The sequence below is a fragment of the Vulpes vulpes genome, chromosome 4, assembly GCF_048418805.1.
Source record: "Vulpes vulpes isolate BD-2025 chromosome 4, VulVul3, whole genome shotgun sequence".
Taxonomy (NCBI): Eukaryota; Metazoa; Chordata; class Mammalia; order Carnivora; family Canidae; genus Vulpes; species Vulpes vulpes.
The window spans coordinates 113,756,457-113,776,768 of record NC_132783.1 but is presented as its reverse complement, the minus strand read 5'-3'; the positions used below and the strand labels follow the sequence as shown (position 1 = coordinate 113,776,768).

The 20,312-nt window shown below is 50.1% G+C and overlaps 1 protein-coding gene and 1 long non-coding RNA gene across 6 annotated transcripts in view; one reads left to right on the top strand and one right to left on the bottom strand.

Annotated features, from left to right (window-relative positions):
* Positions 1 to 3,578, bottom strand: part of LOC112926995 (uncharacterized) — a 67,748-nt gene extending 64,170 nt beyond the window's left edge. Inside the window, exons 1-2 of one of the 2 annotated variants that reach the window (XR_003236445.2) lie at positions 2,308 to 3,578; positions 87 to 240 (exon numbers count right to left, since the gene is read on the bottom strand). This is a non-coding gene — a long non-coding RNA (uncharacterized lncRNA). The remainder of the gene's footprint in view (positions 1 to 86; positions 241 to 2,307) is intronic. The other variant, XR_012001203.1, reaches the window with a different exon arrangement.
* Positions 3,579 to 4,192: 614 nt separating this feature from the next.
* LARP1 (La ribonucleoprotein 1, translational regulator) overlaps positions 4,193 to 20,312 on the top strand; it is a 52,895-nt gene continuing 36,775 nt past the window's right edge. For 2 of the 4 annotated variants that reach the window (XM_026008131.2, XM_026008119.2), the window contains exon 1: positions 4,193 to 4,791. In XM_026008131.2, the coding sequence (XP_025863916.2) occupies positions 4,362 to 4,791 (430 nt within the window). In that variant the 5' untranslated portion in view covers positions 4,193 to 4,361. Of the gene's footprint in view, positions 4,792 to 5,230; positions 5,360 to 5,986; positions 6,186 to 20,312 lie in introns of those variants that run through there. The other 2 variants (XM_072756775.1, XM_026008124.2) reach the window with 2 other exon arrangements.

The following is a 20,312-nucleotide window of genomic DNA, read 5'->3' as shown; positions in this document are numbered from 1 at the left end:
TTACCTATGCTCCCCACAAAAGAATGAAGTTTGGTAAAACTGTACCTTGCACATCCATAAGCCAGATAGGCAGGTATTATGCTTACCGTTTTGTGGATGGAGAAATGGAAGCCCAGGAAGGTAGAGAGGCTGTCCAAAGTCATTCGGCAAAGCCAAAGATGGGCTGGTCTCTGGGCTCTCTGGTCCCTTGGTCCCTTGGTCCCTCAGTCCCCGGTCCCTGGGGCAGCTTCCTCTGTCTCTCTTCAGGAAGTTGTGAGCACCAAGAGCAAGCAAACACATAATTAAATACAAATAGGTATTTGGACCCACTTTATAACTTTTATTTCTTAAGTTTGATTTTCTCACTCTGTGTCTCTGGGTTTTTTGTTTTTTGGGTTTTTTAAAAGATTTTATTTATTTATTCATGAGAGACACAGAGAGAAAGAGAGGCAGAGACACAGGCAGAGGGAGAAGCAGGCTCCATGCAGGGAACCTGATGTGGGACTCCATCCTGGGACCCGGGGATCATGTCCTGAGCTGAAGGCAGACACTCAACTGCTGAGCCATCCAGGCATCCCTGTGTCTCTAAACATGTGTGTGTCAAAGCCCTGGGCAATAGGCAAGTTAGTTTGATCCTTGTCACTTTCTGCCCAAAGCAAATCTTGTTTTACCTCTTTTTTAGCCTGAGGGCACATATTGCTTAATTACTTGCCCCTCTTCCCCACCCCCCCACCCCAGAAGTTTACATTTTGGGGAGACAAGATTCAACAATTTTAGCATTTTTCCCAGACTCATGTATTTGATCGTCTCTCTGTAAGAACTTGAGGATTTGGCAATGGAAAGAAGAGAGGCAGGCCTTAAAGTGTGCTGTGGTAAGAGCAAGGCCTGGGAAGTTATACTGCCCTGAAACAGGTCACTTTGATATTTAGCTGCTGCCTGTGACCCCAGGCACCCACCTTACCTTCTTTTTAAAAGATTTATTTATTTATTTGAGAGAGAGAGAGAGAGAGAGAGCACGAGAGGGAGAAGAAGAGACAACCTCAAGCAGACTGCGCTGAGCGGAGAGCGTGACTCAGGGCTCACATCTCATGACCCTGAGATCACGACCTGAGCGGAAATCAGGAGTGGGACGCTTAACTTACTGTGCCACCCAGGCACCCAAACCACCTTACTTTCTTTTCTGAACTTTAGTGACCTTCTTTTATGAGTAAAGAGAACAGTCACAAGGCCTCACCATGCCAGGCACAGTCAGGACTCAAAAGATATTTGTGGCAAGGATTAATATCTATCTCATTGGGCTATTGTGAGAATTCAATGAGATAATGAATATCAAGTATTTCTCATAGAACCTAGCACACAGTAGCTACTCAATAAAAGTAGCTACTCTTAATTGTTTCTGGTCATTATTAATATTTAGAACTGAGTATATAATGCCGCGGTGGGTCAGGAATTTTAAAGACCTGAACTCAAATCCCAATTGCATCATTTAATGTAGAAAAAGCTACTGGATTTAGGATCAAGAAATTCAGGTGTGAGACCTGGTTCTGCCCTGAACTAGCTGTGTGACCTTGGTTAAGTAACTTCACTTCTCTGAACCTCACTGTTCTCATCTGCAAAACAAGGAAATTGAGTAATTGTTAAGATTCCTTTTTCCAGTGATGAGAGCCTCAGTTTAAGTTGTAGTCTTTTACTTTACTGTCTCTGGTCCGTTTGCCCATCTGTAAAATGGCACACTGGTGTTTGGGAGCCTCTTTCTGGGACAGAGCAGGAACAGGGTATGCAGATCCCAGGGCCCCTCCAACCTCCAAACAGCAGGCTTAGAGGTGCTTGACTGCTGGGCAGTGTGTGTAGGTAACTCGTCCACATGGAGTTCCTGGTCCCCTCACAAGTTGCATGGGGGTACCTCTAGCTTCTACCTCCAATTACAGGAATATGGAAAAGAATGACCAACAAGGACCATGATGTCTCCCATTAGGAGAGTTCAGAGAGGATCTAGTGTGAATAGCTTATAGGAAATACTTACCAATAAGTAGGATAAAAAATGGTGCATTTGAGTGGCAAGGTGCAATAATGTACCTTCTGATTAAGAGCACATACAATGCAGTTATGAAGAATCTTGCTAAAATTCATTGAGATTCCCGTAATCATTACCTTTCTCGGGACCTCTTTTGAAGCACTGGCCTCAGTCTCTACAATTTACACAGCATTTTGACAAACAATGTCTCACCTGACTCCTCACAAAAGTGAGAGGGTAGAAGCAAGTCAGGCATAATTTACCCCCATTTCACCACCAGGAAATGGTATCCAGGGGAAGAGAGGGATGCTCACCAAGGTGTAGAGGCTGAGTTGCAAGTTATCGAAGAGCTGGGACTAGACATCAGATTGCCTGGCTGTCCCCAACAGTGCCTGTTCTCAGTAGTCATGGTTACAACCACCCTACAACCATCTTCGTGTCCCCGGCGGTTTCAAGAGGTTTACCATAAGCCTCCTCCGGTATCCAGCAGGTCCTGTGTTCTGATTCTTGCCTTTGGAGATGGCCAACATCCCAGGCTGTTATGTCTTGAGCAAGCAGGATCACAGCCAAAGAGGCCAGGAATTCTCCCAGTGAATTGTAGGGCCATCTGATGGGTAAGCACCCAAGGGGGGGGCGGTTCTTAGACACTTTCTAGGTCCTGTACCAGGCATACTTAATTCTAAAACATTTGGAATCTGTATTCAAAGTTTTCCTTCATCATCCATACTAAAGGAGCTGCTCGAGTCTAACCTACCACTGTAGTAGTTACTGTCTTCATAGATACTACACAAGCACTTGTTTATCACCTAGTTTATGGTCTTTCTCCGCTTTAGAGTGTAAATTCCGTGAGGACAGAGAACTTGCTAGCCCGATTGATTGCCAAACCCCGTTTCCTAGAACCCTGCAGGCCCCCACCCTATTAGGTTAGTAAATATTTATTGAATGTGCACTGAAGTTTGAAATCACTGTCCTATACCACTGGTTCATTTTACAATAGAGAAACTGAGGCCCACGGAGGAGATACCTGGTGCATAGTTTGTAAGGGGCAGGGCCAGGATAAAAATCTCAGATCTCTGAGTCCCAATCCAGCCCTGGGTTAACTCCGCCCAAAGCAATTCTTTAGAAAAAGCGAAATTCACTTGAAAGAAAAGACGAATTTCCTGCCTTATAAATACTGGGTTTCAGGGGCTTGGCCGGGTGGGGGGGCTGTTGGCAATTCCGTCCCCACTTTGTAGGCACCCTTGTCCCCAAGGGTTAAGGGCTTGCCTTCGGGCCAGGCGTCGAACCCGACTGCGGGCAGTGTCCAGGCCAGGGCCCGCGGGGAGGAGCCCAGCGCGGCCCGCGGAGGTGAGGGCGGCTCGCCCAAGGTCACCCAGGCGGGGCCCGGAGGGGCCAGGCCCGCGGAGCGCCAGGGAGCCGGCAGCGTCGGCGCGTCCTCGAGGTGCGTAGGGACCCCTCTCCTTCGCCCTGTAAGTCAGGGGTGACATTAATGGCTCCGACTGCCGAGTCGGGCGCAGCCAGCCTGGAGAGCGCGAGCAGGCCCGCTCGGCCGCGTGGCCCGCTCCCATGTGCTCCACCTGCGGACGCTCCGACGCGCGGGCCCTTTAAGACACCTCCCCCTCCTCCCCCACCCCTCTCTCCTGCCCGCCCCCCGTCGCCCTCCCTCCCGAATTGCATCAGGCACGTGCTCGCCCCCGTCCGGTCGCTGCACCCCTCACCCCCCAGCCCGGGCGGTGCTCCGAGGCCTCGGAGGCGAGGGGCGGGGCGGGGCGGGGGCGGGGCCGCGGGGCCGCGGGGCCGCGGGGCCGTGCGCGCGCGCTCCCGCCGCCTCCGCCCGCCCGCCGCCCGCCGCCCGCCGCCCGCCGCCCAGGGCCGGCCTCGGCGGGCGCGTCCCCGCCGCGCCGTCCCCTCCCCTCGCCCGCCGCGTCGCGAGGCGCGCGCCCGCCCGCCGCCTGCCGCGGATCGCGTGGTCGCCTCGGCTCGCCGCGCCTCTCCCCCGTCCGTCCATATTGCTGCAGCCCCCGAGCCGGGAAGCCCGGGCCGCCCCGGCGGCGGGGGGGAGGGAGGGACGGGACGAGAAGCCTGCGGGGCTCGGGGTGGGGGCGCCGTGCGAGGAACGGGCGGGGGGGGCCGCGCGCCGAGGAGGCCTGGACCGCAGAGTGGGGGGCCTTCCTCCCCCCCCCGCCCCCCAGCGGGCCTCGGACCTACGGCGGCGGCGCCCGACCGCGAGGGGAGCCGCGCCTAGCGGGAGCCCCGGCCCTTCTCCGCAGGGACTGGGGCCCGGCGGCCCGGAGGAAGGCGTCGCGGGTGCCCTGAGAGCCAAGTTCGCGGCGGGGGAGGCGGCTTCTCCGGGGGGGCGGGCGCGCAGATGGCCACTCAGGTGGAGCCGCTGCTGCCGGGGGGCGCCCCGCTCTTGCAGGCCGAAGAGCACGGGGGCCTGGTGAGGAAGAAGCCGCCGCCGCCGCCGCCTGCCGAGGGCAAGGGCGAGCCCGGGGCGAACGACGTCGGAGGGGGGGAGCCGGACGGCGGCGCCCGGAGACCTCGGCCGCTCTGCGCCAAGCCGCACAAGGAGGGCGCCGGGCCGCCGGAGCGCGAGAGCCCGCGGCCGCCGCCGCCGCCCGGCGCCGAGGGCCTGGCGGTCAGCGACGGGGAGGAGGGCGGCGGCGAGCCGGGCGCCGGCGGAGCAGCGGCCGCCGGGCGCCGTGACTTCGTGGAGGCGCCTCCGCCCAAGGTGAACCCGTGGACTAAGAACGCGCTGCCGCCGGTGCTGGCCGCGGTGAACGGACAGTCCCCTCCAGGTGGGTGCGCCTGCTCGCCCCCTCCCGGGCCGGGACCTCTTCCGGGGAGGACGGCGTCCCCTCCCCCAGCGGCCTTGAGGCCCGGGGGTCCGCCGCCGGCCGTCGTGACTCGGGGCTTTTTCTTTTCTTCCTTTCTTCTTCATGCCGCCTGTTCAGCCGGGGCCGCCGTGCCCTGGCCCCCGACACGCTCGGGAAGCCGCCCCGGCCGAGGCCCGGCCTCCGGGCGCCCACGGCCAGCGCCCGGGCCTCGGCGGCTAGCGGGCAGCGGCGTGGCCCGGGCCTACCCCGCGGGGGACGGCGGGCGCCGGCGGCAGTGGGGCCCCCGCCCCCGCCCCCGCCCCCGCGAGTGGGTGTCGGGGACGGGGCCCGGCCGGACCCCTTCCCGGGAAGCCCCTCTTCCCGCCCCGCCCCGCCCCGCGCCGCGCCGCGCTCGCGTCCCGGGAGCGCCGCGGCCGGCCCCATGTTGTGAGGGTTTCGTGAGCATATGTCAGGGGCGCCGGAGCTCCGGCCGGGAGTCGCGCCGGCCCCACGGATCCGGGCTCTAGAAGTTAGCGAGTTTTGTTGTCTGGTAGGTGGCCGCAGGCGGTGGGGTCGCCCTGGGCGACGGGTCGGGGGGTCGGTTACGGGGACGAGGACGGGGAGAGGAGCCCCAGCGTGTCGCTGGGTTCGCTGGGTTCCCTTCCCGGGCCCGGGGACCTTCCGCCTCGAGAGGGGGCCGACGGCGGGCGTGCGGGGGACCCGCTTAGGGGGAGGCGGAAAATGGGCGGCGAGGCCGGGGGCACGCGGCGCGCCGAGGGGCGTGCGGCGGCGGGGGAGGGAGTGGCCGCGCCGGGCGGGCGGGCGGGCGGGTGACAGTTGGGCGCCATGCGCCGCGCCGCCGGCCCGCGGGCTGCTCGCGGCCGCTGGGCCCGAGCGTTCGGGGTGGAAGGCGGGTGCGGGCGGCGGCGGCGGCGGCGGCGGCGGCGGCGCGGGGAGTGCGTGTGCGCGGCGCCCCTTCCCGGCATTCCTCCGCAGCCGGGACGGCGTGGGGCCTCCCCGCGCGGCCGCGGCATGTGACCGCCGCCGCGCTGCCCGCGCCCTGCCTCGTCGGCCCTGCCTCGTCGGCCCTGCGGCCCCGGGCCGGCGGAGGTCGCGCGGAGCCGTGTCAGCGCGGGGGCGGGCGCGGCGCGGGCGGGGGGAAGGCGGTGCCGGACCCGGTGGCCGGCTGGGGCGCGGGGCGTGCGGGGGCGCCGCGCTCGGTGTGTGGGGCCCTGTGGAAGTGGATCCGCAGCGGAGCCGGCCTGTGGCTGCAACGGCCCCGGCGCCGTGGCCCAACTCCTCCCTTTCTGCAGCCGCCGGCCGAGGGGGACTGGTCGAGGTTGAAGAGGGAGCTGATTAAGGCCTTCACATTCGAGGTGGGGAGTAGAATCCACTCGTACGTGGTAGGGTCCTAGGGAAACCAGAACAGCCAATTCTGAAAATAGCATGTTGCAATTTTTATTTCTTTGAAGGTTGCTTCATTTGGAGGAGGGGACGTTGACGTTTACTAATAATACCTCAAACCGTGTTCTCTCTTCCTTCTGCCCTCTCCCCTTCCCCCCTTTGCCTTCCAGAACCCTCTTATGCAAAGGGCAGTGCTGAAACCTCCATTTTCTTGCATGTCCCTCCTGATCCACCCACAGAGGGAGGGAAATCAACTTTAAAACACTCTTTGGTCCTTCCCCCGTCTTTAAACTCAAAGGGGTATAATCATCCCCAGGAGAGAGCACTCCTCAGAAGTTTAAATGGGGCTACTCACCCTGGCTGCTGCTGCTGCTTAGCTAATGGTGAACCTGCCTTGTGGGTTTTAAATCAGCCGTGACATCAGGTGGTATTGGGTGCCTGAGCTGGCATTTTGTGCAAGTGCAGTGCACCCTTGATAGGGTGCGTCACCGGGGTTATTGATCGTGGGAAGAAGACAGCCTGGCTGGCATCTCGCCTTTCCCTGGAGTGGAGAAGCCAACTTGCTTTAAGTGCCCAAAGCAAAATTCTGAGCCTAGTAGTCTTGCTCTGTTTTTGTTTTTCAGGAGTCTTAAGGCAAGAAAGTGTCTTGTCTGCTCGTTGGTTTTTGAACCTTTGGACTACTAGTCTTTGACAGACTTAACTTTCAATTAATCCAGTAGCTTCTTTGCTTAAGCCTGTTATTAGGGCCTGGATGCTTTTTGAGGGAGAATTTTGTGATTGAACTGTCTGGTAAGGTTAGTTGGTGGCCCTTTCTTTGGAGAGTCTACATCGACTGCTAAGGCAGTTTCTCAGTCCTGATTTTATTTGCAGCTTAGACAAGTTTGAATGTGACACCAATGGAGTGGCAGTGTGGTCTTGGGAATTTTTGTGTTCTGTGATGCATATGTTTTTGGGAGTCCACAGAAATGAGTGCCTCATAAGCAAGCTAAAAGCTTTCCAGAGCTTGCTGCAAATGCCTATTTTTAGCCCTCCTTTTGGCTCGGATGCTAGTGTTTTAGTGCTTTAAGGGACACATGCAGTAACTAGTAATAAAAGATGTTTTCCAGTATCCCCCCCCCCCCATTCTTAAGTCAGGACTTACGTTCCCCTAGAATATTTTGAAGACCTTTAATTTTTTTTTTTTTTTTCCTTATTCTAGCCACAACTACTGAGTATGAGAGAAGCAGGGTGAGAAACGATACACTGCAAAGGTTCTGGGGTTAAAACAGCATTCGCTCAAATGCCAGCTCTCCCACTTGCTGGCTGTGCCTCCTTGGGCAAGTAACTTAACCATTCTGTGTCTCAGCTTCTCCATTTGTCTAATAGGGAGTAAATTAAGATTTATCTGCTTCATAGGGTTGTTGTCAGCATTCACTGTGGTGATATCCCGATGCTTGACATGTAGTAGCTGTTATACCATGTCTGGGAGACTGTAGGGCTTTCCAGGACTTTTCCTGGGTTGCCATCTTCTCCACCTGTAAGATGGGGTTGGTGGTGGAGGATATGCAGTACTTTTCTTTTCTGGGATTGTGTCAGTATTCCATGAAATATATGGGATCCATCTCCTCAAAAATGGAGTTCTCCTTACCTCAGACAGGAAGGACGTATTGTGGATAATCTTAAAGGTTGCTGACCCAAGGAATTGGCTATTTTTGCTTCTGAATGTGGTGTGATGACTGTTTTAAAAATATTTTTTAATTTGTTTATTTGCGTTTCATAAAAACTACTTTTGGTAGAGTGCACGTGTACTCTCAAGGGCTGTGGGGAACGGCCGTGGCTGAGCTAAAAGTTTGTGTGGCCAGTGCACATGCAGTGGGTTGAGACCTGAGAATGTCATCACCACAAGCTGCCCACCCCAGCAGGGGAGTCATTGGGTTGGCTGCATGGGACCTCTAACAGCACGTCATAAGAAAAGTAAGCTTCGTATATATAGTCTTCTTGACTTTAAGGAGAAGTCCGGCAGGGTCTCAGACTTGAATATTTATGTTTTGTGTGTGTTCCTTTGAAGTGCAGCTAACTGATGGCACAAAATAGAGTTATAATCCCAGCTAACCCAGGGCAACCCCAGGGATCCTCCACTCCACCCAGCTGGCCCCAAACAACAAACCTCTGCTCTCTTTCTCTACTTTTCTTCCTAGGGTTAGCCCCTTTCCCAGGTTCCTCCTAGTTGCACGAGGGTGGGTCATCTGTGTGGATCTGGGGTATCAGTTTTCAGTATAGCATCAGAGCTACTTCAGACCCTGGCCTCTTCTTCCCCACCATGAGAAGTGGGAAGCAGGAGCTCTGCTGTAGAATCCTACAGTCTGCAATTTTGAGTCCCAGCTTTGTTTCTTTTGCTGCTACTGCTGCTTCTTTTTTTTTTTTTTTTTTGAGGTATAATTGATTATTAGTTTCAGATTGGCAACTAATGATTTAATATTTGTATATATTGAGCTTTGCTTCTAACTTGCTGTGCGATCTTGGGTGAATTACTCAGCCTCTCTGAGCCACCATTTTCTCATCCCCAAAAGGAGAATAATGAGTTACTGTTGCAAGGGTTGTGAGAATTAAAGAAGGTAATGTTTATGAAGCCCTTAGCAGAGTGCCAGGCACAGACCACTCTAATAAGTGCTACCTATCCAATGATTGCTATTTAAAAATTTTTACAATAAATGACAACCGTTATTAAGCATGTTCATTCCACTTTTGATTCTGTTGGTGACCAGCGTTGTGGTCCCCATGCTTCCTCTGCCTCTGTTTCTTCATCTGAAAATGAGGGAATCAGATTAACTCTAAATGTGTTCAGAGTATTTTTGGTATCGGAAAAAAAAGTTTTTCAATAGCCCCGCCCCACCCCACCCCCACACAAAAGAAAGAAACCAAAACAGAGCTTTTTATATGTTTTTTTTCTTTTTCCTATTGGCCACAGCCGTTAAGAACTCAGTTTTGAATCCAAGTTTTGTGATAGCCTAGAGAGACTTCTGGCTTTAGGAACCTAGGCAGATCACTTGAGGTGCATATCAGACACTATGGAGCAAGTAGACATTATGTACCTTGAGGCGCCTAGATAGAAAGTACACAGCGTTGCCTGTGAAAACTGCCCCCCCACTCCAGCCCCCCAAGGAATTGAACCCAAACCTAATAGAGCCCTAGATCTGTTGGTATAGAGGAACAAGTTGATAGACCATGAGGTAGCAGTCCTTTAGTTTCTGAATGTGAGAGATTCTGTGGGACAAATCATCAATAAATGAGTTCTTAAGAGAGTTGAGACATCAGTCAAGTGCATCGTGTGGATCTTGTGTGAATCCTGATTTGAACCAGTTTCAAGAAGACGTTTTGGTGACAACTGAGGAAATCTGATCCCTTTAAATTATTGTAAGGAATTACTTGTCAGGAGCGATGAGCTCCATTACTGTTTATATTGTGTACCCTTGGCTAAGAACTGCTAGGTTAGCCTCCATAAATGAGAATTTAAAGCTGTTTTCTTGCAGTTCAAATTAGTTTCTCCTCTTCTAAGGAAAGCACACAATTAGGACCCCCTAAAGGGGAGATGGGGGAGGCTGGCAACCCCCTCAACTTTGGGTGGGGAGTTTTTTATACTTCCCTGGGAAGTAAGTGCCTGCTTGGGAGAGAGAAGTATGCCTATTAGGGCTGAGGTACAGGCTGGGGGACTAAGGGGGTATAGGATGGTCTCTGCAGTCTGAAACCCTGAACCTCCTGAGGGGTGGAGTCTTTTGGCTGACCCACCCCCCTGTCTGCAGTGGGACCTAGGCTAGAGTAAGCATTTTAGAGCTGTTACTCAGCACTCATTCCCTCCCAAAGGGAGGCGGGTGGAGAGAGGAGGAGGAGCGGGCCTGAAACCACAGAAACCTCTTTAAAATGGAGAGCTTGGCAGATGGGAGTGCCCCTGTTTGCAAAATCCAAGACAAGCTTACAAAGGGGGTAATTAGGGTGTTGGGGCCTCCAGAGGGCTCACAGGTGCCTCACTCTGGGTTCACAAACACTCCTGGCTGGTCCAGAGTTACCTGGTGGGGAGTGGTCAGGAGAGAGGATGGCCTTACCTTGCTGGGGGTTCATGAAAGGAAGTAAGTTTTAAAACCTGCCTAATAAAAGCATAGGAAAGGGTGAGGGAGCAGAGCGATAGGTGGTGATAGGATTTGAATCAGAACATTGACAGAGTACCTCTTCTGCTCTCACATGGTGACTTTGCTTGCTAACCTCTTTTTTTTTTAGTTATGAATGGGAGTAATCCCTATGTTGAGGTTGTTTTGAGGATCAAATTAATGTGAGTATGAGGTAGCACCGTTCATTAGTTAAAATTTCCCACACAGGTATAAGTGGTTTATGTTCCAGAAGATGCATTCCAAAGCCAGATATATGTAGTTTCAATGACCCCTTCTGGCAGGTTATTCATGACTTTCTAAAATGAGGGTGGATAATCAGGAGTTAGCTTAATTTTCAAGTAGCGCTATTTGCAGAAGTTACCGGAACCATTTGGCCAACTTCTTGTGGCAGATAGCCTAGGATGTCTCCCTGAGAGATTTTCTGAGAATCATGGGGACAGTCTTGACATGGCACCTTTCTTTTGGCTGCACCTTTGGACTGGCAAAGCTGTAGGTGTGGAATGTGAGGAGTATGGGCCTTTATTGATGAATTTTGTAAAGCCAGCCATATAAATCTGTCATGTGTAGTGAGGGGCTTCTCCATCTCAGTATGAGATACTATTAGTAAACTCAGATGACCCCATCCATCGGAGAATGTGTTTATAGGGCACTTTGTAATAATTGTCCATACTTGTGATAACCACCTGACCCTCTAGACATGCTTTCCAGTAACTCAAAGTAGTCTTTTCTCTGCTTTAAAATGAAGTTGCAAGCTGCTTGGGGGAAGCTGAAGTCCCACTGTGGCCAGGAGCCATCTGGATAAATGATCCACCTGGGCTCTGTATGGTTTTTCCTCTCATTTTCACATGCACCAGTTTATTTAAATTCCTGGTGATCCCAAGATAAGTAATAGTGATACCATAGTTAGCACTTACTGGGTGCCTGCTGTGTTCTAGCCCATATAATCTGCTAAGTGAGTAGTCTTCTTATCCCAGCTTCAAAGATGAGGAAAATGAGACTCAGAAATTAGTAAGCAACTACCCTTCTAATTGCTTGGCCTAAGAGTCTTGGGGTCATCCTTGTTACCTCATGTATAATTTACCAGTACATCATTTTGGTTCCTAAAAACTGGATACAAAGTTAGACAGCTTTTACCACCTCCTCTTTTACCAGCCTAATCCACAGACCGTTACTTCTCATCCAGATTGCTGAAGCAGCCTCCTACCTGATCTCCTGTCACTCTTGCCTCAAGATCTCTCATCATGGAATAAAATCCCAAATCCTTAGAGTATTCTGTAATCTACACTTGATATGGCTCCCTATACCACCCATTCCCCCCAAGCTTTAACCTCTTGCACTGTTTTTCTCATCCAGCAACATTGGTCTTTGCCTCTCCTAGAGTATGTTGTATACTCTGTTTCAGAGTTTGGGTTCTAGAATGCTCTTTCCCCAGATAGCCACATGGCTCACACTGTCACATTCTTCAAGTTCCTGTTAAAGAACACTGTGATGGAGAGGCCTTCCTAGACCACCCTCTATAAAATAGCAAGACTCCATCCCGTACTCTGTATCCCCATCCCACCTGCCTCCTTCATTTTTCTTCTTAGTTCTTATCACCATTGAGTCAGGGACTTCAATATTTGGCTACTGCTGTATCCCCAGCATCTACAATATGCCTGGCACATAGTAGGTGGCTCAGTGAACATTTAATTAATGAATGAATGGGTGAATCTCATACTTTGACAGTATCACGCAGCACATGGTGAGTTTGGCATAGAAAATACCACAGTAGAGATGCCTGGGTGGCTCAGTGGTTGAGCGTCTGCCTTTAGCTAAGGACGTGATCCTGGAGCCCAGGGGTTGAATCCCACATCGGGCTTACCATGGGGATCCTGCTTCTCCCTCTGCTTATGTCTCTGCCTCTCTCTCTCTCTCTTGTCTTTTATGAAATACATGAATAAAATCTTTTCTTTAAGAAAAAGAAAGAAAATGCCACGGTAGATTACAAAAGTCTGTGTTGGGAAGGAATACATGCACTCAGTCCAGTATGGAAGGTACCATATAAGAAAGGGATGGGGTTCTCAATCCTAGGTCAGAGAATTCTTTGTGGAGGAAGCAATGGGTAACAAATCACTTGAAATGGGAAGGATAGGTAAGAGTCTTTTGAGAAAAAGTCTGAAAAGAAAGCTCATTCTTGGTGGAGCAAAGGCCCTAGGGGTTCAGGGAATTGAGTAAATTCCCTGTGGCTATAGTGTAGATGACTTAGAAAGATCATGATTTTAACTGGACAGCAGTGAGAAGCCATAAAAGATTTTAAATGAGAGAGTGGCATGGTCAGATTTTTTCTTTTGAAAAATTACTTTGGCCACATGAGAACATCTTAAAAGTAGATGGTTTGGGGTTTCCTGTCTGATCCTTTGGGGCAAGGTTCCCAGATTACAAAAGGGAGCAGACTTCCAAGTCATTCCTGAAGTGTTGGGCCATTATCAGCTGTCATCCTTTAGATGTAGGGAGCAGCTCCAGCTTATGAGATTTCTCTGACCTTTCAGAAGGCCACATTAGCTGGAATGCATCTCAGTTGCTGGAAGAAGTAGGGTTCCTGACGGACTGGCTGAGGCTGAGCTCATGCTTGAGCTTAGAGCCACCAGCCTCCTTCACCCTGATGTAGCAGCATAGGCATGAAGAGGAGGAAGTCCTGGAAGTAGTAGCAGGGGACAGGCTTACAGGTGGACTGGCATGGCAACTCTCACTTCTAATAGGGGAGGCACCCATGTGGCAGGACTTCGAGACTCACAGGCTGCCTGCTGTAAGCCACTTTGCAGCTTGGCCCTTTGGGCTTTTCCACAGATAGCCAGCCATGTGCCCAAGGTTTCCTTCCATCAGAGCCACCTCCCCTCAGCTTAATTCAGTTGGTTTTATACTTGTGCTTAATTCAGTGGATTTTATACTTGGGTTTTATACTTGTGCTGAGAGTAATGGCTCTGCTTTTGCCCACGGGTAAACTGCTATAGTGAGTCCCTGAGAATGTGGGGCTATAATCCGGCTCCCCCGGCGCAATTCCCAGTTGTCCACTCTTTCCCCACCACTGTGCTCTCAGGCTGGGATTTCTTTTCCCTTCTTCTATTTGTTTGTTTGTTTGTTTGTTTATTTATTTATTTATTTATTTATTTATTTAGTAGGGGAGGAGCAGAGAGTTTGAGTCTTAAGCAGACTCCACACTGAGTGTGGAGCTTCCTTGGGTTTGATCCCACAAGCCTGAGATCATGACCTGAGCTGAAACCAAAAGTGGGCACTCGGCCTACAGTGCCACCCAGGTGCCTCTCCCTTCTTTTTGAGAGGAAGGAGTATTTTGAGCTGGAAGGGATCATAGGGGTCATTGACTCTAAGCCCCTTGATCATAGGTTACATACTTCAGACCTAGAAAGGAAATAGTTGCTCAGGATCACAGTTCAAAGAGAGGCTGAGACTTGAACCCAGTCCTCTTGCCTTCTACTTCAGTTCTGTTTGCACTCCACCTCTGGAGGAAGAAGTAGAATGGGGTAATTGAACAGGGACTTTGGAGTCAGTAGGGCATAGTTTGAGTTAGCCCCAGCCACTTAGCAACTGAGTGCCCTTGGACAGGTTGGTAACTTACAGGCTTCAGTAAATGGAATTATATCTAGAGTAGTCAGGCGTTGGAGTCCTTGTTGAAAATGAGGTAGATGAACATGAGAACTCAGCCGGAGCCTGGCAAACAGTAAGAAGTGATAGTTCTGAGAGTGTTGAGGACTTGGTTTTGACCCATGTCTTCATTTGTTAACAGAGGTCAGGTGCCAAAGCCAGCCTTTCTCTGTCTTCCTGGATCCTCTGCCCCTTGATCCCTTCTGTTTAGTCATGTGCTGTCAGGGAACTGTACAGTAGAGGGATGCATAAGGAGTCGCTGGGGGCTGTAATTCTGCAGCAAGAGGCCTAGAGTGTGGTGCTTAGGAATGCACTAGTAATAGAGTGTCAGTGAGAAATAGGCTCAGGTGCCTTGAAGTGAAATGCTCTTATTCTGTCTTTGATGTCTTTCTCCAGCTTTGGGTTTGTTTGGGGGAGTGGAGGTCTCTGCTTTTCCTGTTTGTAAATGTATGCATTAACAGCAGCTTGAGGAAGAGGTATTGATTATGTGCATGGAATAGCCTGGCTTAGGTTTTCCCCTAAGTGGTGCTGAATGTAGGGGTAGAGTTTGGACGTGGTGAGAGCAAGGTTCTTGGGTGTGGGGAGCCGGACGCTGCTGCTAGAGAATGTGGGAGGGAGACAGGAAATTAGGAACACACAGAGGAGGTAGCTTGCTGAGATGCATGCACCTTTCTGTGAGGAGGGAATGGTTGAAGGAACTAGAATTATTTTGCCCAAAGAATCAAAGCTTGGGGTGGGTGGAAATGCTGGCTGTTCTGAAATACAGTTTGAATAGACCTCCTTCCTGTGTCCCTATGGGTAAAGCTCTGAGGGCAAATGGGGGATAGAGGGTCAAGAAAAAACTTTCAGCAGTGCCCCCAAATAGATTCAGCTGCTCGTGAGGTGTACTGAGTTTCTTGATGTGGTAATAATATTTTAAACAGGTTGGATGGTGATTTGCTATACGGGTGTGCAGCTGCAGATTTGCAAAAGTATTTGCCCAGATTTGTTCAGAAATTCTTCTTCTTTTTTTTTTTTTTTTTTTTTAAGATTTTATTTATTCATAAGAGACCTACAGAAAGAGGCAGAGACATAGGCAGAGGGAGAAGCTGACTCCCTACAAGGAGCCTGATGGCGGACTTGATCCTGGGGGCCTGAGCCAAAGGCAGATGCTCAACCACTGAGCCACCCAGGTGCCCCTCATTCAGAAATTCTTGAGTACTTGTAGGTGTCAGGCCATGAAATGCGGGGGTAGGTAATTTAGGGGCTGTCATGATGGGGCTTACATCCTGAAAGGCAGAAGTCAAAATTGGCATCTCTCACCTTACATCCTCAGGTCCGTTCCAGCCAACTGACAGGTTTTTTTGTTTTTAAGATTTTATTCATCTATTTTAGAGGGAGTGCGTGTATGAAAGTGGGGGGAAGAACAGAGGGACTGGGACCAGTCGGTTCCATGCTGAACACAAAGCCTGACATGAGGCCCGATCCCACAACCCTGAGATCATAGCCTGAGCCTGAGCTAAAATCAAGAGTCAGATGCCCAATCAACTGACCCACCCAAGCGCCCCCTCCCCCCTTCCACGAAAATTTATCTGGAAACCTTGAAATTTGCAGCTTCTGTCTAAGAGAACAGACTCGGTATGAATATGCAAAAACAAACAAACAAAACTTTAAATTTTATATTTTGGATGAATAGCATGATATGTGAATGATATCAGTAAAACTGTTACAGAAAAAAAGTGAGAGGAGCTGGCCTTGCTGAATCTCTTCCTTTATGAGTGCTGTCCAGTGGCAGTACCTACCTCACGTTAGACTTGGACACCAGCATGTGTCCCATGGGCCCAGACTTTGTATGTTTGATCATACAAAGAGAGAATAGCAGTCTGTCCAGCCTGCAAGCTGAGGAGCATCCTTATGGGAAGAGTTAGGGGGGGGGGGGGGGACTTTAAGGTCTGTGGCAGGAATTGGAGCCCCTAGAAGGGATTCCTTACCTATGGGGAGAAAGGACACCACTAGGCATTGTGGCCTTAGGCCCCAGAGCTGTGTGAGAGCTAAGAGATGGGGAAACTGGCTTATGTTAGGTCCCATTGAGACTTCACTCCCCTACCACATCTGTAAAATGGGTATGGCATCTTTGATCTCAATCTCTAAGGCCCCTTCCAGCTCAAACACCATAGATGGGAGAGTGAGTAGGACAGGTATTACTAGTTCTCAGACAAAAAGGGAAAAAATCCTGAGTAGGTCGGTGTCTTTGGAGCATTGAATTCTCTCTAGGGGTAGAGACACTGGAGAGAAACTTCCTCAAGGCAGGCTTGTTCCTCCTACCATTGTTGGTGTGAGCCCTGTACTAGGGCTAGGACAGAGAACTCTGGGCAGGAAACTGGAGATCTAGTCTTAGCTGTTTGGTTCACTTGCTGAGACACTTAGGGCAACTTACTGAGCTTGCTTAGACTTCCTTTTCCTCTTCTCTAAATGAAAGTAGGTAAACCAGAAAGTCTTTCAAGGTCCTTTCCTGCTAGGGTTAAGTTTGGTGTATCAAATTGGAGATGAAGACTGCAGTGTGTTGAGAAAGATTTCATTTAGAGGGAATTGTTTTCCCCCACCTGGTTGGACTAGCTTTAGTGTTATATCTGAGAGGTTGGCCAAGGCTTTGGGATTCTTCTACCAAGGCATGAGACATTCTTTCTGCCTTAGGCCTTCGGAAAATGCTGGGCTAAGATGAGCTGCCCCAGAAGGTTCTGGGTACCCGTCTCAGTGTGTAAACTAATGGCTCATCTATTGATGAAAATGTCATTGAGAAGATTCTCCCATCCTGTACGTGGTTACACTGGGTTGCTGTTGAGACCACACCTCCGCTTCTGGCTCTCAGATTTAGAACCTATGTCTTGTGGAGTCCAGGGTCAAAGTATTGACCAGCTCAGTGGAAGGGAAGCTGACCCATCTCCAAGAAACTCTTCAGACTCAGGCTAATCAAGAGCACAAGGGCTTGAGCCTAACCCTTATTTGTACGAAAGGAACTAACTTGGCTACCACCAAAGTGAAAATCATTCAACACATTTGAGAAACCTAAGTATGAGACTGTGGGAATACTGCTGGGAACAAGACAAGGGAGCTGCCCTTGTAGTTGGCATTCTAGTGGGGAGACACAGTAAACCAACAAGGTAGTTCTTGCTATCTATTGCTGCCTAACCAATCACCCCAAACTTAGAGTAAGATAAAAAAAACAAACAAAAAAACACCATTTTGTTCACTGATTCGTGTGTGGGTCAGGATTAGGACAGGTCTCAGCCAGGTGATTTCTATATGGCAGTGATAGAGGTAGCACAGGCCTGGTCTGGAGGGCCCACCAAGCTTCGCTCGTATTTTTGGTACCTTGGCAGGGATGGCTGGAAGGCTGAGTTCAGCTGAACTAGAGTGCCCTCAGGTACCCTCTCCAATCTGGTAGTTTCAGAGTAGTAGGACTTACTGTGAGTGGCTTAGTGCTCCCAGAGTTTTTTCCAAGAGACAGGAAGTAGATGCTGTCAATATACTAAGGTCCTGGACTTGAGCACTAGCACATCACTTATAGCATGGTGTGATGATAGAGGGCACAGAGTCTGCTGAGAATGAAGGGAAGGGATGATGGGCCCTGCCTTTCAATGAGAGGAGTGCAGTTTGCAGCCATCTTTAATACTACATGGCAGCTGCTTATAGTGGTAAGTGCTGTGAGAGAAACAAAGACAGTGTGCTAGAGTAGTGGGGATATGTGGATGGGGACAGCTTCAAATACTGTCAGGGAAGGTATCTCAGGATGAGTCGAGATGAGATTGATGAGAAAGAAGCATGGTGGTGAGCATTCTTGCCTGGAGGAACAGCAAGTACTACGTGTTATGTTAATGAGTTCAGAATTCTGCAAGGAACGGACCAGGAGGCCTGTGCGGATGGATAAGAGGTGAGGGGCCCAGGGACAACTGGGTGGCTCGGTGGTTGAGTGTCTGCCTTTGGCTCAGGTCCTGATCCTGGGGTCCTGGGACTGAGTCCCACATTGGGCTCCCCTCAGGAAGCTTGGAAAACTTCCTCTGCCTATGTCTCTGCCTTTCTCTGTCTCTCTCATGAATAGATAAATTCCAAAAAAAAAAAAAAGTGAGGGGCCCAAAAACTCAGAATCGAGCAGCCTTGGGAAGCCCACTTAGGGAGTTTGGATCCTGTTCGAAAGCATTGAGAGAGAGAGCATTTCTGCTTGAGAGTTACTTGGTCCTATGCAGAATGGACTGGCGTGGAGGGCAGGGAGATAGATCCCTTGGAGACTTCTACAGTAGTCTGGGAAAGAGATGGAAAGGAGTGAATAATGGCATGGTCACTGGGCCCAATTTTTTTTTACCTTACTGTTTTCCTTTGAGACTAGGCCACTTAAAGAGGAAGTTTTCTGATTGCTGTTTCTTACTTCCTCCTGTCTGTCCAGAAGCTGAATTATTGTTGTATTGTGCCCATTAATAAGAGGATGGCCTGAGGCAGGCAGATGTTTTCTCTGGTTTTGGGTCTCTTGGCCCCAGGGCCAGGAGAATATTGGAGTTTCCCTGTTAGGTGGTTTCCCCTAGCCTATCTCAAGCTCCATGCCCCAGGGTGGAGGTGGAATGATAGTGTGGGTAAATAGCATGCGGCCACCAGCAGGAGCTGAGGCAAGGATGGTGGGGCCTACGGATGGGGAATGGCCTGACATGGGCTCTCAGTGTCACACTTCTTGTCAGAAACTACAGTGGCTTTTTAATTTCAGGTAAGATCTTCAGGGTGGGGTCAGAGCAAGCTGATACCTGTGGATCCAAGTTCTGTTTTCAGTTCTGCTCCCTCACTTCTCCTGGCTGGACCTCCCTTTCTCATAACTTGTAAGAAGGCTTATAGAATTCATTGTTTATCTGTCATTAATCTAATGTGCCTTTATTATGTCCCTGGGCTTAGCCAGGTGTCCTAGAATCTGCCTCATGGGTAGCTTCCCTTGAGGACAGATGCCCTAGGGAACCAGGCCAGACTGCCCCAGACCCTCCACTTCCAAGATGATTATCAAACTTCTGAGCTACCACACTATCTCATTTATTTTCACAAATACCCTATGGGAACTAGCTACAGTTCTGATCCTCATTTTATGGATGAGAAAACAGAAGAGTTCAGAGAAGTTCAGTAATTTGCTTAAGGCTATACAGTATTAGTATTAAGTAAGAAGATGGATTTCGGCTCCTGGCACGCTGACTACAGAGTTCCTCACAATACTTAACATCTAGCTTTGCATTCTTCTGCACCACGGAAGTATACATACCCTACCTGGAAAACTGTTTCTGGGAGAGAGAGGACCTGTACAAATCTCCAGGCAGCAGGAATCTATATAGGACCCTGGTGCTCCAGCCTGGACTTCCCAGTTCTGTCCCCTGGCCACCTTTAGTGGGTGCGAGCCAGGCCCTGGAACTTCTCATCTCACAGAGGAGCCCTGACCCTTTTTTCCCCAGAGATGTTCCTCTTCAGCTCTGTTAAGCCACCTGCTGCTTCTGGAAAGAGCCATGCTGACCTTGTGGTTTCTCAGGCATGGCCTCCGAGCCCGTTGTGGCCAGGGAGGTGGCTCTTTACAGGCATTGGGAGGCTCTCTGGCTCTTCCCAAAGGGGATGCGAAATACTGTTATGTGTTGGGCCTTTTAACCTCTTTTGTAGGGGAAATCTTTTCAACTTACTTAAACACCAATTCATTGTAGAAAAATGCCCACTAACTACCATAAACAGTACTAAGCAATCACATCCTTTTAGACTAGTGTTGCCTAATAGAAATACAACACAGGATATATGTATAGTTTTAAATTTTTTAGTAGCCATAGTTTTAAAAAAGTAAAGACAGATGAAATCAATTTAAATGATACAGCCCAAGATATTCAGAGAGATTCTTATTTCAACATATAATTAACATAAAAATTACTAGTGAAATAGTTTGTATTCTTTGTACTAAGTCTGAAATCTGGTATGTCTTTTACATTTAAAGCATTTCCTGGGTGGCTCAGCGGTTTAGCACCACCTTCAGCCCAGGGCGTGATCCTGGAGACCCAGGATCGAGTCTCACGTCGGGCTCCCTGCATGGAGCCTGCTTCTCCCTCTGCCTGTGTCTCTGCCTCTGTCTCTCTCTCTCTCCTCTGTTTCTCATGAATAAGTAAATAAAATCTTTAAAAATAAATAAATAAATAAATAAATAAATACATAAAGCATTTCTCCGTTTGGACTACCAACCACATTGTAAGATAGGAACTCAATATCCACATGTGGCTAGTGACTCTTGTATTGGACAGCACATTTTTTTTTTAAGATTTTATTTTTATTTATTCATTC